This window comes from Ovis aries, chromosome 5, assembly GCF_016772045.2.
Source record: "Ovis aries strain OAR_USU_Benz2616 breed Rambouillet chromosome 5, ARS-UI_Ramb_v3.0, whole genome shotgun sequence".
Lineage (NCBI taxonomy): Eukaryota > Metazoa > Chordata > Mammalia > Artiodactyla > Bovidae > Ovis > Ovis aries.
The window spans coordinates 5,645,844-5,658,511 of record NC_056058.1 but is presented as its reverse complement, the minus strand read 5'-3'; the positions used below and the strand labels follow the sequence as shown (position 1 = coordinate 5,658,511).

The 12,668-nt window shown below is 53.5% G+C and overlaps 3 protein-coding genes across 13 annotated transcripts in view; all 3 read left to right on the top strand.

Annotated features, from left to right (window-relative positions):
- The window catches only part of MYO9B (myosin IXB), a 111,961-nt gene extending 109,972 nt beyond the window's left edge, over positions 1–1,989 (top strand). For 9 of the 10 annotated variants that reach the window (XM_042249712.1, XM_027969453.2, XM_042249709.1 and 6 more), the window contains 2 exons: positions 345–472; positions 593–1,989. In XM_042249712.1, coding sequence (XP_042105646.1) covers positions 345–472; positions 593–1,008 — 544 coding nt within the window. In that variant the 3' untranslated portion in view covers positions 1,009–1,989. Of the gene's footprint in view, positions 1–344; positions 485–592 lie in introns of all 10 variants that reach the window. The other variant, XM_042249713.2, reaches the window with a different exon arrangement.
- A 1,761-nt stretch (positions 1,990–3,750) lies between these two features.
- Positions 3,751–6,724, top strand: USE1 (unconventional SNARE in the ER 1). The gene is made up of 8 exons (XM_004008437.6): positions 3,751–3,901; positions 4,214–4,263; positions 4,400–4,478; positions 4,565–4,717; positions 5,233–5,245; positions 5,655–5,682; positions 6,105–6,279; positions 6,523–6,724. The coding sequence occupies exons 1-8, from the start codon at positions 3,761–3,763 to the stop codon at positions 6,703–6,705; spliced, it is 822 nt and encodes a 273-aa protein (XP_004008486.4). The 5' UTR covers positions 3,751–3,760; the 3' UTR covers positions 6,706–6,724.
- A 3,437-nt stretch (positions 6,725–10,161) lies between these two features.
- On the top strand, positions 10,162–12,571 carry OCEL1 (occludin/ELL domain containing 1). 2 transcript variants are annotated; one of them, XM_027969451.2, is made up of 6 exons: positions 10,162–10,393; positions 10,606–10,782; positions 10,905–11,104; positions 11,517–11,682; positions 11,918–11,971; positions 12,172–12,571. In XM_027969451.2, exons 2-6 carry the CDS (start codon positions 10,705–10,707, stop codon positions 12,292–12,294), a joined length of 621 nt encoding a protein of 206 aa, XP_027825252.1. In that variant the 5' UTR covers positions 10,162–10,393; positions 10,606–10,704; the 3' UTR covers positions 12,295–12,571. The 2 variants fall into 2 exon arrangements, with proteins under 2 accessions (XP_027825252.1, XP_012033108.3); XM_012177718.4 differs by having other exon boundaries at positions 10,162–10,782.
- Positions 12,572–12,668: the final 97 nt, after the last annotated feature.

The following is a 12,668-nucleotide window of genomic DNA, read 5'->3' as shown; positions in this document are numbered from 1 at the left end:
ATGCCAGGAGATCAGGTGTAATCCGGGCCACCTGGGCATCCTGTTCTTAGGAATAGGCTGGGGCACTCCAGACAGATGGGACAGCATGTGCTAAGGTCCTGAGACAGAAACTCCTCACTAGCTGAGTCACAGATGCCTGGTTTCCCTCCAGTCTGACCCTTTGCTCACATGAACTTCACTGAGCCGGGGCATCTGGGGTGAGGTGTGGTTTGGGATGCTAGGGGGCAGAGAGTCCCATCGAGGAGCAGAATAACCTACTCTGTCCGCTATTGGCCTGGCACTTTTCCACGGGGCAGTCCTTCACCATGGAGCAGTCTTGGACACTGTGACCCCTTCATCCCCAGGGAGGACATCACGTATCGGCTGCCAGAGCTGGACCCTCGGGGCTCCGACGAGGAGAACTTGGACTCAGAGACATCGGCCAGCACCGAGAGCCTGTTGGAAGAGCGGGCTGGGAGGGGGGCCTCGGAAGGTCAGTATTAAGGTAGCGTCTGCTTTTTTCCTTCCCATGTCCACACCCAGCAGGCCCCCGGGCGAGGGTCCATCTTCCGGTCCTGAAGCTGCAGTAACCCTGCCATCTGTCTCTCAAAAGGGCCCCCCGCGCCTGCTCTCCCCTGCCCTGGCGCGCCCACCCCGAGCCCCCTCCCTGAGGCGGCCGCCCCTCCTCGACGAAGGCCGTCGTCCTTCATGACGGTCAGAGTGAAGACCCCCCGGCGGACCCCGATCATGCCCACGGCCAACATCAAGCTTCCGCCTGGCCTGCCCTCCTATCTCCCTGGCCGAGTGCCTGGTACCCAGGAAGCTGCCACCACAGTGAGGCGCCGAGAGCCACCGGCCCGCCGCCCAGACCAGGTACACTCCGTGTATATCACGCCAGGCACTCACCTGCCCACTCCGGGCCCTCAGGAGCCCCTGGACAAGGATGACAGGCCGCCTGGGGCCAAGCGGAGGTATTCGGATCCCCCAACCTACTGCCTGCCCTCTTCCTCGGGCCAGGCCAATGGCTGAGGGCCCTCAGTTGCCAGCATCCACACGTCCGAGGATGGCCCAGTCCCGGAGCTGGGCACCAGAGCTCCAGAGCCAGCATTCAGCGATCTGAGAAGGATCCAGAATGGAAAGCTCCAAGAGTGATGTGAGGTGGGCACTGGCTCCAAGTGAGTTTAGGCGGGGAGAGGCCGGCTGAGGCCTAGCCACCCTTGCTGAGCCCCCACGTCACACGGAGGCGCCCGATCAGAGCACCGAATCATGGCAGGCAGCCCGGCATCTCCCAACTCCCCTTTTGTATGTTTTCAAGGTCACTGTTTCTTTGTGCATGGTTTACATAAGTTTAAACTGTAACAGCCTTAACAGAAGACCAAATTGTTTTTATATGTGTATATACAAACTTTTATATTAATGCCCTGCATCTCCCTTATAACCTGGATGTGAGTCTTCAGAGCAAGCCCACACAGCCGCCAAGCTTCGGAGGCTCAGACCCACGCTGAGGGGGCCAAGGGCTAGGACTCTGCATGAGGGGTTTGGACACTTGTGGCCCCTGACTGCCCCGTACTGTGTCCCCACCAGTGGCTATCTGGCCCATTCAAGGGAACAGTGGAGCCTTCCGTGGTGATCAAGACTGTTGGCTAGAGCCAGGACACAGGGTGGTAGGCAGCCTCCACCCCAGGCGCCACAGACCTCACATTATTCCAGGGATACTCGAATGTGGCCATCACTCCTCGGTCTGTTGTGCCCCGGACAGAGAAGACCACCTTGGCACTGCCCACCGCATGTGGCAGAACAGGAGCCCGCAACTCAGGACCGTTCACGGGCAGGGAGGGCAAGGCCTGGGCTTGTTATGTCTCTGCAAACCTACAGTGAGAGTCTGGGCATCTGCACAGAGGGGGATTCCCCTCTTAGGCTCAGCCCACTCTCCCAACACCTGGACCCACGGCGCCAGGTCTGGGACAAGAGACACCCACAGGCCATGTGAAATAAAAAGTGCCTAAGATGCGTCTGCGTGCAGTTCCTACTCAGACAGGCTCCAGGTTGGCGGGTGGGGGTCAAACATGCAGCCTCAGCCAAAAACGGCGATGGTGCAGGGCAAGGATTGAGCCCCTTTGTCTGGGAGGACTTCCATTGTTCCTCCAGCCAACTCCTATTGTAATTTCACATAAGCGAGGTGGGCTTATTTTTTTGGCTGTGCCATGCAGCTTATAGGAGCCTAGTTCCCTGACTAGGGATCAAACCCACACCCCCTGCAGTGGAAGCTTGACCGGACCACCAGCGGAATCCCTGGAAGTGCTCTTTATTGATCCAGAAAGCTGAGGAGGCAGGCAGCTCATGGCAGAGTCACATGAAGTGAGGAGAACTTTCTGTCCTGGGAGCTGCCTCCTGTCACAGCTAGCCCCTCCCCAGCTGGGGCTTAAATGTCAGCTGAAGGGGCCATCTGCCTTGGGGGAGGGGGAGTCGGTCCTGGGGGACCCACTGGAGCCTGAAGCAACAGCACCACCACCATCGCCACCAACAGAGAAGCTCCCAGGTTGCAACCAGATCGGCAGTTGTAACTGGTTGGCAGATAGGGTTTGTAGGTGTGGGGGAGTTAGGAGACCATGACAAACCTGAGTTTAAGGGACGCATGCTGAAGAGTTGGTGGTCTAGGCCAAGGCCACACAGCTGGGATGGGGCGGCCGGGGATTCAGACCCTGCCCTGTCTGGCTCATGCATGTGTGGATGTGTGCTCAGTCGTGTCCGACTCTTTGCCACCCCATGGACTGTAGCCCACCAGGCTCCTCTGTCCATGGAATTTCCCAGGCAAGCATACTGGAGTGGGTTGCTATTTCCTTCCCCAGGGGATCTTCCTGACCCGGGGGTCGAACTCCCGTCTCCTGTGTCTCCTGCACTGACAGGTGGATTCTTTATCACTGAGCCACTTGGGAAGCCCTGTCTGGCTCTAGAACCGCTCCCCGGCACCGCCCTCCGGCCCACCACCCCATCAACAACCTGAGTTTGAGTTTAGACTCATCCACAGTACTTACAGGGGACCAAGACCACTGATGTGATCTGAACACGTAACCTGAAGGATGAGATAGTTGAGGGATGTATGCCAGGCTTCATCCCCTGTGATGTCCCCATCCTCACTCGGAGGGCCCACAGAGGGAGACTCGAACAAGGGGCCTTAACTTCTTGAGGACGCGCGTGGGGTTCTGTCCACGGGGGTCTGGGCGTTGAGGGTGACCCAGCCACACCTCACGCTCCCAGGTTTAGCTCATGTCACTGCCAGACTAACCGTTTCCCAATAGCGGAAACAGGTCCAGAAAAAGTTAAGAAACTCGCAAAAGGCTACGACGGGAGGTGGAGTCAGGGTCAGGGCTGGAACCGGAAATAATAGCCCCTAAGTCTTGGATTCCGAAGTCCCAGGTCAGGGCCTCTCCTCGTGAATTCAGAGAAGACTCCCTGGATGCAGAAGGGCTCAGAGCGGAAAACTCTGGAAGGAGCGGAGAGAGGGGTAGGAATTTTGAGGGGGGTAGTAATGAGCACTTCACGCTTTGCATGTGGGTCTTCTGGCACCGAAGGACTTGATCCTTTCAACCTTTCCGGAAGGGTCAAGACACTCGCAAGAATAAGCAAGCGATTCATCCCGGAGTAAATGCAGACGGGATGGTGTCCCGCATTGAAACAAGACATTACTTCCGCCACCCTAAACAAGAACAAGAATGGGACAGCAAACAGGGCACTTCCGACCGGAAGGAGGCCACGGAAGGCACTTCCGCCATCTCTTAAGATGGCGCCGGCGGAAGGGGCGGAGTACCACTGGGTGGTGATGGCAGCGTCGAGGCTGGAGCTGAACCTGGTGCGGCTACTGTGCCGCTGCGAGGCGATGGCAGCGGAGAAACGGGACCCGGACGAGTGGCGTCTAGAAAAGGTAGGGAATTCCGTGTTTCCTCGTAAACCCCGAATCCAGGAGAGTGGCCCCCGCAGCTAGAGGCCACCGGGCCCGACTCCCCCGCCCCGCCAGCCAGCGTGGCCACGCCCCTTCCGGTTGGTTCCGGCCACGTCCACCTGCTGCTCTCCCGCCTTCTCCCTGAGGCTCAACTGGTCCCTCCTCCTGATGCTTGGCTCCTCCTGTTTCAATCCCGCCCCCATCCTGGCCTCGCCCCTTGCTGGCTCTGATCTCTCTGAGCAGGATGTAGGGATAGGGGGAGGACTGGGCTGACACCCCACTTTTTGTCCCCAGTACGTGGGAGCTCTCGAGGACATGCTGCAGGCCCTGAAAGCACAGGCGAGGTGAGTGCAGGCGGCCACAAGTGGTTCAAAATTGAGTCTCCTACTGGAGACCAAGAACCCTGGTCTCCAGTTCCCGCTAAGAACCTCCCCTCAACTGGGCACAGTAGGCTTTCCTTTTCCTCTTCTCCCCTTCCAGCAAACCGGCTTCGGAGGTGCTCAATGAATATTCTCGGAAGGTAGATTTTCTGAAGGGAATGCTGCAGGCAGAGAAACTGGTAAGCAGGGGCCCCTCTGCCTGGTCAACCTTCATGCTCACCTGGGGCCTGCCACTTTGGTGACTGCTGCCTTCCCGCTTCTGCAGACCTCCTCCTCAGAGAAGGCACTAGCCAACCAGTTCCTGGCCCCTGGCCGAGTGCCCACTACAGCCAGGGAAAGGGTCCCCGCTACGAAGACAGTACACCTGCAGTCACGGGCTCGGTACACCAGTGAGATGCGGAGTGAGCTGCTAGGCACGGTAGGGCTCCCTCCCTCGTCCCTGGAAAACTTCAGGTGGGGATAGGAATTTGTGCGTGGAGGTGGCCAGAACAACACTGTCCGGTGCAGGGATTAGGATACCCAACAGACAGGACCTGGACCATCAGACAAGGCTTCCCAACAGACGGGCATCGTGGCCAGGGCTTTACTAGATGAATAAGAGTTTCCATACAAGGCAAAAATGGCACATCTACACTTAAAAGCCCCAGAGTTGGCCCGAAGCAAGGTTTGGCCCCGCCTCACCACACACCAGTGAGTTTTTTTCAGCTGTGAAATAGGGTGACAGGTACCTCTATGAGCACTTCCTGTGGATCTGAAAAATACCCTTCAAAATATGAACCCTTGTTTTCAGTTTATAGATGAGGAAACTGAGCCTCAGAGGTTACAGGACTTGTCCAGGGTCCTGATTGAGGGTGGGGAGTTTCTGAAAGAGAAAGGACAGGTCTGGGGGCATGGCATGGTTGGTGATTCTGTGCCTCTCTTTTTTTCCCACAGGACTCTAGTGAAGGTGAGACAGCATAAGCAGAACAGGACTCAAGGCCTGGGACAGATACATATCCTTAGTGCCCCACATCCCTCGTGCCTAACCTGGCTCCCATAGGGTGTTTGCAGCCCAGGGAAACTGTGCCCAGGGGCCTTTCCACACTTGAAGGTGGAAGGCTAGAAGGGTGTCAGGAAGGGGCCCTAGAGGAAACAGAGTTGGACACTCCCAGCCCAAGTGACTACGGCTGGCTAGAGAGAGGACCCGGGGCCGGGGTGGGGGTGCCCGATGAGGAAGACTTCCTGCACCTGCTGTGCAACAGACAGAAGGGGAAATGGCATTGTGAGTAGCAGACACATCCTGGGCAATGGTCAGGAAGCTGGAAAACAGCAAACCAGTTCTTCCTTTTTGCCTGCTTGGCTTGTTTTGCTTTCAGAGCCCGAAATGGATGTGAGGAAGAGAACGTGAGTATCTTCAGCCCTTGGGGAGCATTGCAGGGAGAGGGGAGTTGGACAAAGGTTGGACCACTAAAGCACAACGATGAGCATTTAAACCACCAATCAGGGGATTCCCCAGTGGTCCAGTACTTAGGACTGTGTGCTTTCATTGCCAAGGGCCTAATTCAATCCCTGGTTGGAGAAAAAGACCCTACAAGCTGAGCAGTAAAGCCAATAATAATAATAAAATTAAAAAAAAAAAAAAACACTAACGAACAGCCACTTCTGAGGATGCTTTTCCCAGAAGCCAAAGTGAAAAAGGAGAAACAGCCCCAAGCAGCACAGTAGCTGGAACTATAACCTCTAGGTCCCTTGAAAACATGTTGGTCTCTTCCCTCTTTCCCCCACCCCAATCTCATACCCACTGGTCTACCCATCTGTGGGGTCAGTGGGGCGTCAGGGCCCACACCAAGGGATGAGAAGCAGTCAGCAGCTGAGCTAGACCTCGTCCTGCAGCGACACCAGAACCTCCAGGAGAAGCTGGCAGAGGAGATGCTCGGCCTGGCCCGGAGCCTCAAGACCAACACACTGGCTGCCCAGAGTGTCATCAAGAAGGACAACCAGGTATGAGGACTCTGGGAACCCTAGAGCCTCTGGTTTGGGGCATCAAAGAAGGCTTCCCAGAAGAAGGTCCCTATGGCTGGGACTGAGCTGGATGAATAGGAGTTTGGCAGAAGTAAAAAATGGCATTCCCAGAGGAGAAAACAGCACTAGGAAGGGCCAAGAGATACAGATTCGCCCCAGTGCAGTAGGAAGCGGTGACACTTGGACGCAGTCCTGTTGACACTCGCCCTGCCTCACCCACAGACGCTGTCACACTCCCTCAAGATGGCCGACCAGAACCTGGAAAAGCTGAAGACGGAATCCGAGCGGCTGGAGCAGCACACACAGAAGTCAGTCAACTGGCTGCTCTGGGCCATGCTCATCGTCGTCTGCTTCATCTTCATCAGCATGATCCTCTTCATCCGCATCATGCCCAAACTCAAATAAAGACTTGGCCTGGCCTGTGTCACCTGTGCCCTCTCTGCCCTCCACCCTGTCCAGGGGTGATACCTTTTGGGGTTGGCAGCGTGATGGGAAGGCCCTTGGAGCCCCATGAGAGCTACAGAGAGTACATGACCAGGAGAGGAAGGAGGGCAGGCAGCTGGGGGAGGTGAGTCAACAAGCCTGCCTCCCATTTCTGCCCCCCACTCCCCACCCCCCAGGTACCTACTTCACACTGGACAAGGCAGGGCCCATAGAGGCCCCAGAACTCCCAATCTGATGGAGTCAGAGCCAAACACATTCCTGTGGAGTCAAGGTAAGGTCTGGAGGGTTGAGGAGGAGTGGGCCTACGCCTGGAGGTCAGCCTGTAGGAAGGGTTGAAAAGTTGTCTCTTGGACCTGTGAATGACGCCGGGATTCTTGGCCTCCGGAGGAGATGAATTCAATCCAGAGCCACTGACAAGGCTTGATCGCTCAGAACTTTTGTGTAATAAAGTTGTATAAATATAAAAGAGAGAAAGTTTCTGACATAGACATCAGAAGGGGGCAGAAAGAGTGCCCCCTTGCTAGTTTTTAGCAAGAAGTTATATATCTATTAGCAAGCTGCTAATTAGCGAAAAGGAAATGTCTGAAAACTCACTCAAAACCAGGCCCCTCACCCACAACATGCATTTTGAGATAACACTGGCACAAGGTGAGTCATCCCGGGCCATACAGCAATGGACATGGGGACTTCCTTGGTGGCCCAGTGGTTAAGATTCTATGTTTCCAATGCAGGGGACCCAGGTCCAGTCCCTGGTCAGGGAACTAGATTCCACATGCCTCAACTAAGACCTCATGCGATCAAATAAATTCTTTAAAAAAAAAAAATTGACATGAATCTTGAAGCAAGGTAGATTTCCAAGCAAATACATAGTTGCATTAACATAGCTTAAGAGAACATTTCCATGAGTAAAACATGCTGGTTTGTTGAGCCATTACCGGTTCTGAGTCTTAGGCAGAACCTACTTGATGAAAGACAGAGTCTAAGGTAAGTACATAGTTCATTAACATAGCTTAAGAAAAACATTTCCATAAGAAAAACACATTGGTTAGCTCAAGGTTTGAGAAAAGTTAATTTCAGATGGAACTGGGTGTCCTCATGGCAACACAAAAATTTTAAAGAAACCTTTTAATTTTGCATAGAGAAAGGAAAATGTCTGACACTTGCAACCTCCTTCCTCCATTTGGGGATCCCTAGCCCTCCTGCCTATTACCTTCTCAGGTGTCAGTGCTGGGCTTTCCTTGGGATTGAAAGTGATAATTCAGAGACAAGGTTTAGCCCAGCCACAGCCAAAAATCTCAGGACACTGCAGATGCTTCACACAGTCACTCAGCAAACACAAGAAAATCAGTGGCAACCCTACCCTGCCCAGGTCATAGTCTGGATGGGCATTGGAGTTGGGACCCTGGAAGGGATCATGGAGTATGAGTCCAGAGGAATTATGGTCCTGGGTTCTGCTTATCCCCACTCCAGATGTGAAGAGCAAAGTCTGTGAGAGGGGTGACTGAAGAAGCTTGATAAGGAAGGGTGGACAGAACGTGCCTGTCCCAGACCATCGAGGCATGAGCACTGTGGAACATGCATGGAGTTGTCCACGTGGGCCCCACCCCCACTCCATCAGCATAGGTGTAAAACCACCATTAATAGCTTAAAATTCTGGTGGCAGTTTTTAAAAGCTTTATGAAAGCTCTAGTGGCAACTTTTTAAAAATAGACCCTAACGAGGAGGCTCATGCTTGTGACTCAGAGATGGTTCAGTATTAGGAAGCATGTTAATAGCCATATTAATGCATCAGGAAGCAAAATCATAGAGTGAAATGATACCTTGTACTGTTCACAGCATCCATTACGCAAAGTCTCAATTAAAAATAATGAGCATTTCCTCACTGAATGGAAAAATCTCAAGCCAAAGGCAGTGTTGAGTTTAATGGGCAATTCTAGAAGCTTTACCATCAACGTGAAGAAACTAAACTGAGGTGGAGTGGAGGGATACTCACAGTCCACCCATCTCCTCCAGTGATTTGATATTGTCTGGAGGCGCTAGTCAATGCAACTAGACAACAAAAAGAAATTGAAGTAAAATTACTCACAGATGATAAAATTACTTGTCTATATAAAAAGATCCAAGCAAACTAAAACAGTCTATTTCAGTAAGAGAATTTAGTAAACCAACAAGAGGATTAATGAATATTTAATTTCCTATATGCAAAAAACAAAGTTGCGAAATATATTGGAAGATCCCATTTATAATAGTAACAGCAAAGATACACTATCTGGTTAAATTAACACCCTTAATATGTAAAAAGCTCCTAAAAGCCAAAAAGAAAAAAGATTTGTAGGAAATAAGCAGGAAAACAAATACAAATGGTTTCTGAATTTTTTCACTCACCAGATTAGGCAAGATTTAAAACTATTAGGCAAGATTTAAAAGTACAAGTACAGGAAACTGTGATGCCATTGAGGTTGCAAGGGTTGTGGGAAAACCAGCTGATCAGAGCATTATTGGCACAAGCTCCTCGACAGTTGATGTTGTTCAGTCGCTAAGTTGTGTTAGGCTCTTTGAGACCCTATGGACTTCAGCACACCAGGCTCCTCTGTCCTCCACTATCTACCAGAGTTTGTTCAAAGTTATGTCCATTGAATCGGTGATGCTATGTAACCATCTCATCCTCTGCCACCCTCTTTTGCCTTCAAACTTTCCCAGCTTCAGAGTCTTTTCCAAGTCAGTTCAATCTTTTTGACAGTATCTTTCCAAATTAAAATACACAGGTCTCTCCCCCGTGGATTCTGGGAAGTTTCACTTCTAGGAATTTATCCTACATAATCCTGCATAATTGGCCAAAGAAATGTGCCCTTGACTCTTTTTTCTATAGTATTGTCCGTAGTGAGGAAGATTTGTCATTGACTTAGAACCTCTCCAAAAGGAGATATAATTAACTGTGGCCTCTGGGAATAAGGGTGGGTAAGAAATTCACTCTGCGCTACGCTTCTTTTCTATGTGAATTCTCTAAACATGCCTCCAGTGCTTATTTAAAGAACCATTTTAAAAATATAACCGCTGAGTAAATAGATAAGTCGGTGGGGTTGTTCAGTCGCTAAGTAGGGTCGGTCTCTGCGACCCCATGGATTGCATCACGCCAGGCTCCCCTGTCCTCCACTGTCTCCCGGAGTTTGCTCAGACTTCTGTCCATTGAGTCGGTGATGCTGTCTAACCATCTCATCCTCTACCGAAAGTTCTCCAAATAAACTGAGGGTCAGAAAGGGTGAGTTATCGGCCCCAAACGCAGCAGCTAGCTGTCCCCCGTCAGTCTCACCGCCAGGGTGTGGGTCCACTTCCGGGTTCCCCCGGCCCGCCTCCTCACCGCCAGCCCCGCCCTATATACACCGAGGCCCCTCCCCTGGCCCGCGGAGCGACCCAGCCAGTGGACTCCAGCCTGTAGTTAATGCACCACACGGACTTCGGGAGCGGACCTAGAGTCGGAGCCCCAAACGCTGGGACAGGTGACCCCAGGCAGAAGTGGTTCGTGCGGCCCGTCACCGGACCGGAGATCCCAAGGGTCTTCTCGGGGGCGCTGTCCATGGGCTCCGCCTAGCCCTGCGGGAGAGATTGCGGGCCGCGCCGGGGTTAACGCGAGCCAATCCTGGGCTGCGCGGTACGTAACGGATTATTTGCATAGCGCTCTTCCGGGTACGCACCCGGCGGCGGGGTCTGGGGCTCTCTGAGGCCAATGGCGTGCGTCTATGCAAATGAGGGCGGAGACGGAGAAAGCGTAGCGGGTAAAGGACTTGGCCGCTCCGGGAGCCGCCTCCCAGTGAGTCCTCCCGCCGTCCCACCTCCAATCATGTCCCCATGCTGTGTCCACAGTCCGCCCGCCGACCATCCCCGCCACGCGCGGGTCACGACTCTCCCCGCAAGACCCGCACACCGGCCCGGGGACGCCGCAGCGGCGCCGCCCCCAAGCCGATGCCCACCCGAGAGCACCCCCAGACCCATGGCTCCCGGGGGAACCTGCAGACCCGTCCGCCTGGCCCTGGTCCTCCGGTGAGTCTAAAAGGGAGGAGGGTTCCCAGGCCGAGCCCAGGCGTTGGATTCATTTCCCCCTGTTTAAGGGATGCCGGCTAACCTTCGTTAACTCCAAACCATGATTCCTGCGCCTTCTGCAGCGGTTGGTGTCTAGAGGCCTCAAACCCAGCGCTCCCCCAGCTGTGTACCAGCCCCATCCCGGAGCCCACAGGACAAAGCCCAAGAAGATTGTATTTGAGGATGAACTCCCCTCCCGGGCCCTCCTGGGCACCAAGAAGTCTACTAGAGCGGTCTTCGAGAAACATATGCCTAGGCCCCACCCCGTGCCTGACTATGAGCTGTGAGTGGTTCGTAATTTCTTGGAACAGGGAAGGGGCACTGAGGCTAGGGCTTTGACAAGTGAATAAGAGTTTGGTGGTTTAGTCGCCAAGTCGTGTCTAACTCTTAGGACCCCATGGACTGTAGCCTGCCAGGCTCCTCTGTCCATGGGATTCTCCAGGCAAGAATATTGGAGTGGGTTGCCATTTCCTTCTCCAGGGGATTTTCCTGACCCAGAAATCAAACCTGGGTCTCCTGCAGATTCTTTACCAACTGAGCTACAAGGGAAAAGTAAGAGTTTACCAAATAGTAAAAAGAGAAGAAGGGCATTTGGGGCAAGGTACCCAACAGAGACCAAAAAAAAAAAAAGCAAATTACACTGATTGTGGAAGAGTTCTTTCCACTCATACTCTGACCCCCTTTCAACCTGGTAGTAAGTACCCACCAGTGAGCACTGCGAAGGATCGGAGCCGCTATGCTGCAGTGTTTCAGGACCAGTACCCAGAGTTCTTGGAGCTCCAGCAGGAGGTGGGCTCTGCACAGGCAAAGCTCCAGCAGCTGGAGGCCCTGCTGAACTCACTGCCCAGACCCCGAAGCCAGGTCAGCACCAGGTGGAAACCCTCATCCCACATCCCTTGCAAGTGGCCTAAGCCTGGCCTCTGGAAGCCCAGTGGGTTCAGATCTCTGGGCCTCTTCCTCCTCCAGGCTGGGTGGGCACCACATCACATGGGCTAAGGTCAGCCCTTGACAAGGTCCCCCTTGTCTGAACCTCAGTTTCCCCATCCCTCCTTGGGTCCTGTGCTCCCTGAGCACCGGCTTCCTTCTCCCCTGGCAGAAGGAGGCCCATGTCACTGCCCGTGTCTGGAGGGAATTTGAGAAGAAGCAGATGGTGAGTCATGCCTCTTGAGTCCTACAGCCTGGCCTTTGCACCCACCCTCCACATACTCACACTCCCATGAGGCTGGGCACTTGTGCCCAGTTTCATGGAAAGAAAACTAAGGTTCAGAGAGGAAAAGATGAAAGCTCAAGCAGCTTGAGAGGCATAGGCCAGACTGCCACAAAGACGTCCCTGGATCTCTCCCTGCTCAGGACCCCAGCTTCTTGGACAAGCAGGCTCGCTGCCATTACCTGAAGGGCAAACTAAGGCACCTCAAGACACAGATCCAGAAATTCGACGACCAAGGAGACAGCGAGGGCTCTGTGTACTTCTGAGTGTCCTGGCAAATAGAGGGAACCATCGAAGTGGGGGGCCCTACCCTGCCCTTCCTTCTCTTCCCTCCTGATCTTTGCTGTTACTGTTGCCCTGCCTGGGGTAGCCATGCCTGATTTTAAATGCCTTCGCCTTTGAGGCCTAGATCTGATGGCCCCTTCCAGCAAGGCTTCCCCAAACCTCCTGCAGGACCTCCATGGAGACCTCACATCCGAGTCCATCCCCTGGAAGTGGGTCCTGCTCTCCATTCCAATGGAATAAACATTTATTAAATACCTACTGCCGCTTAAAACTCCTGATTTCACTCATCACCAAAAAACTGTTCTTCCATTCTCCCAAGGGAAGAAAAATTAAGGATCTGAGAAAGGGACTTGGC

Bases quoted from the DNA above. Each gene is read 5' to 3' on its own strand.
- OCEL1 (XM_012177718.4), top strand. From the start codon at position 10,591: ATGCTGTGTCCACAGTCCGCCCGCCGACCATCCCCGCCACGCGCGGGT. The intron at 11,105-11,516 runs GTGAGTGGTTCG...TCAACCTGGTAG, and splicing joins CCCGTGCCTGACTATGAGCT to TAAGTACCCACCAGTGAGCA. The intron at 11,972-12,171 runs GTGAGTCATGCC...CTCCCTGCTCAG, and splicing joins AATTTGAGAAGAAGCAGATG to GACCCCAGCTTCTTGGACAA.
- USE1 (XM_004008437.6), top strand. From the start codon at position 3,761: ATGGCGCCGGCGGAAGGGGCGGAGTACCACTGGGTGGTGATGGCAGCG. The intron at 4,479-4,564 runs GTAAGCAGGGGC...CCGCTTCTGCAG, and splicing joins TGCTGCAGGCAGAGAAACTG to ACCTCCTCCTCAGAGAAGGC. The intron at 5,683-6,104 runs GTGAGTATCTTC...CTGTGGGGTCAG, and splicing joins ATGGATGTGAGGAAGAGAAC to TGGGGCGTCAGGGCCCACAC.